General features: G+C 29.1%; 1 protein-coding gene across 1 annotated transcript in view; it reads right to left on the bottom strand.

The window, feature by feature from the left end:
- Positions 1-1,057, bottom strand: part of LOC18051809 (beta-glucosidase BoGH3B) — a 2,250-nt gene extending 1,193 nt beyond the window's left edge. The window contains exon 1 of the mRNA XM_006445615.2: positions 102-1,057. Within this exon, the coding sequence (XP_006445678.2) occupies positions 102-1,022 (921 nt within the window). The 5' untranslated portion in view covers positions 1,023-1,057. The remainder of the gene's footprint in view (positions 1-101) is intronic.
- Positions 1,058-6,632: the final 5,575 nt, after the last annotated feature.

Genomic DNA, 6,632 nt, shown 5'->3' with positions numbered 1-6,632 from the left:
ATTTCAGTTAATTAATTAAGCAGATACATAGATAGATAGATATTTTATATATTGACTGATGAATATATAGATGCATGCAAGCAAGAAAATTAATTAATTACCTTGAACTTTAGCCTTTCCTTGAGATACTCAGTAACCAATTCTTTGTTAGCATGCATCTTTTTTCCATTAATACTGGAATACGAAATCATAACAGTGGAGACGCGTTGATCCAACGCACTCCAGTAAGGAGGCATGTGAATATCGAACAGTTGTTCTGTGGTGACAATGGTGTTATTTTCATTAATGCCATTAACCGTGCCACCATCCCCAACATAGTGCTTTGCGCAAGCTGCCACCTTGTCCTTTCCACCAACAAAAGGTCTACCTTTCTTGACTTGCTTGCTTGGTGCATCTCCTTGTAATCCAGAGATGATAACAGAAAACTGCTGAACAAGTTTTGCGTCCTCACTGTAACTCTCATAGCACCTTCCCCACCTAGGATCTCTGCAAACCGCGATACATGGGGCAAAGGCATATGGAATGCCAGTTGCTCGAACTTCAAGTGCAGTTGCAGCACCAATTCTCTTAACAAGATTAGGATCTCTGGTGGCTCCAAGGCCGACATTATGTGGGAAAATTGTAGCTTTATACACGTTGTTGTGTCCATGAACAGCATCAACTCCATAAATCATTGGGATGCCAAGACGTGTTGCCATAGCTCCTCTCTGAATATCATTAACCATATCAATCCATTGCTGCGCTGTTGCATTTGGAGATGGCACACTCCCTCCGCCGCTCAAAACACTTCCGATGAAGTAATTCTTCATCGCATCAAAAGTGGCATTAACCCTTTCAATTTGGGTCATCTGCCCAATCTTCTCCGCAAGAGTCATTCTGCTCAATAAGTCCTTCACCCTAACCTCCACTGGCTGCTTTGGATCTTTGTATATCATTGGACCATCATTCCCATCGACCAGCAAGCCACAGCAACACCAAAACAGAATTCCCACTAAGGGAATCAAACTTCTTTTCGTCTTCATCTTTTATTTCTACTGGCAATGGGTTCTGATTAAGTCCGTTGCTCCACAACGTGAACAATTTCGATGGGATAAGACGCACGTACTTATAACCAAATTTATTTGCTAATCTTAGCAAGTTAAACATCCAAAATTAAGGGGATTATTTTTGCCTAAATAATAGGTCCAACGTGATTTATATTTAGATTTTAGATTTTAGACCACTAATTCTTACATATGAAAGTGAACTGTGATTTGCTAGTTAAAGTTTAAATGAAAGTTATTCTCCTATCTAATTTAGAATTAACTAATTTCTTATATTAGAATTATGATTTGGATTATCTCTTTATCCAAATTTTTGTAAGATTTTTTAGGGATTAAGACACGTGCTTTTAAGTATATCTAAGGCCAAAATTTTTAATTTACTATTGATTTTCCTTTTTAAATGTCGAATCAGATTGTTTAGTGGCTGATAGAGTTGACAATTTTTCCTACAAATCGGCAACTACTCGCCCTCTTAGACCACCCACTACTGGTAATAATCAGCAGATTTGATAAAACAAAACAAAACAAAACCTGCTGTAGTTAGCGGGCAAGTTTGGTAAACCTAGAGGATATCCGCGTTGGTATTAGCTACCACATTTTATTATTATTTTAAAAATTATTTAAGTTTTAGAAAATTGACAAGAAAATATTTATGCTAAAAATTAAAAATGTTAGCCCAAATTCTAATCCTAAACTTACAAGAAACCTCCTCCTGCTGCTCACTAAATTGCAAATCCCCCTTACATTTTTGGTTAGGGTGAAAAATGACCCAAGAAAATCAATGGAGGATTACATTAAGGGTGGCTATTTGGGTCAGAATTCATTTATTTAATTCGATTCAATTAAAATTAAATGCATTTGGGTTTGAAAAAAATTAGTTCTGTTGAATTCAATTCTATTTACTAAATAAATGAATTGGATATGGGTTTAAGCTTACTAATCTATTTACTTTTTTAGTTTTTTTTTTATGAATGATACAGAGAAAATGTGAAATTATATTGAGAAGTCACTTCGGTTCAAAATATTTATTTTAAAGATTTTAATTCATTATCTCTATTGTTAATGGATTTGTAATTTTAAGTTAGGAACTTTGGAGTTAACTTTAAATATTATTGAGAATATATATAATTTGTACTAGTTGATTTTGCTTGATTTTTGCTGTCAATTAATTATTATTTGATATAGATTATTATAATTGAAAGATAAATAAATTTAAAAAAATCCAAATTTTATTCAAATTATTGATTAATTCTATTAAATGAATTAATTGGATATTCGTTTATCATCTATTTAATGAACGAATCGAATTCAAATACCAAATTGTCTTAATTTGTAGGATTCATCACAAATTTAATTTGGAATTATTTTGGCGTCCACATATATTAAATTGAAGGATCAGGTAATTCTTATGTATGTATACAATTTGAATTTATTGCCTGTTTGGTATGACTTATCTAATGGCTATAAGTGTTTATTTAATCCCATAAGTTCTTATCATAATTTTTATTGTTCTTTGGTTGTTTTTTGAGTAATGATGTAGTCACAAACTCTTGTACAAACTTATTTTGTACAAACTGATATGGCATAATAAGATTGGTTGAATTAAATATCACTTGGCCCACATGATTTGTTTTTATTATTTTATATTTTCATTCAACCAATGAATTAATGCCACGTTAGTTTGTACAAAATAAATTTGTACAAGAGTTTGTGGCTGTATCATTACTCTTGTTTTTTTAGTAGAACTTTTAGGGTTTAAATAAGCTATTTGTCGCTACTAGCAAAAGCTCAAATTTTGGGCTTTTGGGAGTAGAGGTTGAAAAGTTTTTTTAAATGTTAAAATATCCAAAATATCTTCTACTTATTTGACAATCTTATTTTATTCTTTTCATAACATAACTTAAAAAGACTTGCCTATTAAAGCAATTTCATAGATTTTTAATAAAAGTTCTTATTGACAACCAAATAACAAAATTTTTTTAAGTAAAAACTCTATTTGTAAAAGCTCGACTGTCAAAAGCTCTACTTAAATAAGATCTACTTGAAAAGCTGTACCAAACAAAAACTTTTAGGTATTGATTATGATATGTAAACAAGATCATTTCCATTACTAAGTTCAGGCGCTTGGTGTTCAATGAGATGAATCATGAGTTCTATTCATGCTTTCTGTTTTGTGGTTCTTTTTTTGTTTATATATTGTGCTTAAATTAGAGAATTTTTATTAGATTAGTGCATTTTATGTATTTGTTTTAATGTTTAAATTTTAATTTCTCTGTTTTAATGTTTAAATTTTAATTTCTCTTATATATTGATCAAAAATATATTTTAGTATTTCACGCTCTAATTTCTAACAGAAACCGTTACATTAATTTCATGAAGATCTAACGGTTTTCTTACAAAAAGACAAAGTTCTGCGTACGTTAACATAGCCAGGTCCCTGAAAGATTAATAACTTATAATGTTTAATGACTTTTGTAATATCTTCATAGATTAGGTTTAATAACTTTTATAATATCATCATAGATTAGATTTATTTAACACAATTTATGGTGACAAACAATCTATTAATCATAAAAAGATATACATTTTTAAGATATTGTATAATCTTTTGTGACAAAATATGTAGTTGCTAAACATAATTACTGGCTACAACACTATTTTGTAACTAAAATATTAAGTGTAAAATGACTTTTTTTTATTCATATTTCTATTGTCTCTCTTAGAAAGAAAATTATCAATTTGGACCAAAATTTAAATAAATTATAAAGTTAAAAAATAAAGCTGACATGGCATTATTAAACATTAAAAAATTAATTAATAACTATATATTCTCGGTATTTTCTCCTTGATATATAATTAAATAAAAAGAAAAACTTATTTTTGGAGTCTCTCAAATTTCTCTCAAACGCAAATTCGTCCCCACAAAATGTCATTAAATATATTCACTCAAAATTACCATGGTTTTACTAAAGTTTAGATTTCTTTCTAAATAAATAAATTACAAAAAAAAAAAGATTTCTTTCGATGCAAAACGTGAATATGGATGCAGCTTGTAATTGCGCATGTCTGCAAGGAGAGAGATTACTATGCTTGATTGACAAGGGCAAGAAGATTAGAAGACTCTAAAAATTGAGTTTTTTATTTGATTATTTTAATTTTTTTAACTTTAATAATGCCTCGCCCTAAATGGAAGTAGCCATAACATAGAAATATAACAAAGGGCATTGAAAAAGAAATTCTAATCATTCGATCATCATTGCATTCAATTGACTGCTCTCTTATATGTTGATTCAATGATATGTATGTAAGGCATCGGATAACAACACACACACAACAATGACGTAGGACATGACTCTTGCACCACACAGAAGCCTTAATTTAAGGCACGTGTTTGTCTTGAGTCTATAGTACATCATTTTGAAGCTTACAGAAAAAATAATATAACTTTGTGCTAATTCTTCATGTTGACCCAACAGATCATCCCTAAATTTCATTGTTTTAGACCTCAAATTGCAGCTAGAAGATATTTTCTTATTTTTCTAGTTTATTTTTTAATTTTTTATCTTTTTTTAAAAATTGGAATTAAGTGTTGTCTTTTTTATTTTCTTTATTTCAATTATTACAATTTTATTATAATAAATTAAATTTGGAATAACCTTGATAGGTAATTTCACAGGCTAAAACTTCATATAAAAGGGGACTAAAACGTTATTTTGTGAGAGTGTTGATGAATTGATAAAATTTTCTCTTGATGAATTCGTGTGTTCGCTATTTCTTGCTTATATATGTTTTGCATCACACAACACATCACATACTCGTACTAGATTTTTTTTATTTATTAAAACACAGTTTCAATTTTTATTACAGTTGATCATTGCTAACGTACTAATACAACATTTTGAGAAATAACTAATTAATAAAATTAGTGGCATGTCCCAGGGTTGACAATATATTGTAGGTACAATTAGTGTGAGTTTTCTTTTGCTTCTCAGCCAAACATTCCTCACTTATAAGCCGTAAGCAATCTTTATTTTTAGGTGATGCTGCAAAATTAATAGGGATTTAGATTCTCTCCTAATTTAATCTTTTTTTAATTTTTATAGAATATTTTGATATATCGTAATTAAATAATTATACGGATAGGATTAAATTCATTCTTAATTTTTCTTAATAAATATAAAAACTCACTATTTTGGGCTAATTAAAATTCTAAAACTAACTAAAAAACAAACTACCGTAAGTTTTTTTTTTTCATTTTCTTTAATCCTTCTTTTTTTCTTTTTTTCTTTTTTTAGTCGTCATTTTTTCTTTTCTTCCGTACTTGTTTCAATCATCTTTTTTTTTCCCCCCTTTTTGTCTTCTAGAAAACATGTTTGTTAAGATTGTTAATGAAGAGTCCACGAAATTAGGTCAGTTACATTGCTACCTTGAAATTACAATTCTTACTAAGTACATAAAACAAAAAGGCATAAACTTATTCATTTGAACACTATATTTAACAATTCGACAAGTTCAAAAAATGAACATTAGACATGAAAATGATAATTCTCTTATCTAATATAAAAAGCTTGAACCCGCTGTTGTAATTCAAAACGAACAACGAAAACTAATACTACAAAATAAGCATAAATTTCTTTAGTTGTTTTATAAAATTGAAAAATACTTACAGGATTGGGATTACAACATTTCGTTAATAATAAAGGAATGCAGTCATCCAACTGACTCAATTGGGTGCCTAAATTATAAACCAAAATATTATAAATCTATTTTAATATAAACTAATTTATTGACATTTGAGCCAAAAAAAAATGTTGATGTTGAAAATAAAATAATTAGTTAAATGACATATAAAACTCACCGGCAGTACCTCAAATTGTGATGGATTGTCGACCTTCTTTTTTCTTTTGGCTAAAACTTTCTCTAAATTGCTCTTAAATCTACGTTTTCTGAAGCTGTCTCTCTCTTCTCAGTCTATTGCCTATGGAAAAATTAGGGTCTTTTACACTTTTCATATAGATGTTGCTTCTTTGTTCTATAATGAGTGGATAATTTGTCATAGATACAAATTGTCTGCAATGGAAAATAAAATAAAATAAAAGAACAAGTGATAAATTGGTTAACTCAAAGAAACATAAACCTCTATAAATATGCTTTTAGTACTTTGAGAAACCAAATACCTCCCAATACAACTATTCATTTACCAAATAAAATATTCCAGCCTAACAATATTTACAATTATGCTAGTTTAGATACTAGCTTATAGAACTTGGACCTCTAAAGATTAGGAGCACAATAGAACATGTTCACAAGAATTATGTAATCACAGCAACTATTTTTACTTAGTTAAAACAAACTATAATACCAATTTCAAAAAGATAAAGATACCTAAGAATAAAATTATATAAAAATTTATTTCTTTGAAAGATTGCATCATTCCCTTCCCCTTAGAAAATACCCCTATCTTCAAGGGTAAATTTTATGAAGCAAATGTCTTCTCGCTTGCCCCTTGATCATTATGTTTTCCATTATGAACTTTGGATAAAGATCCTCTCCTAATCTGAGCTCTCATGAGTTTTTAAAGATCTTGTG

Source organism: Citrus clementina, unplaced genomic scaffold, assembly GCF_000493195.1.
Source record: "Citrus clementina cultivar Clemenules unplaced genomic scaffold, Citrus_clementina_v1.0 scaffold_2, whole genome shotgun sequence".
Lineage (NCBI taxonomy): Eukaryota > Viridiplantae > Streptophyta > Magnoliopsida > Sapindales > Rutaceae > Citrus > Citrus x clementina.
The sequence above is the reverse complement of the archived record's forward strand: the minus strand, read 5'-3'. Positions and strand labels throughout refer to the sequence as shown.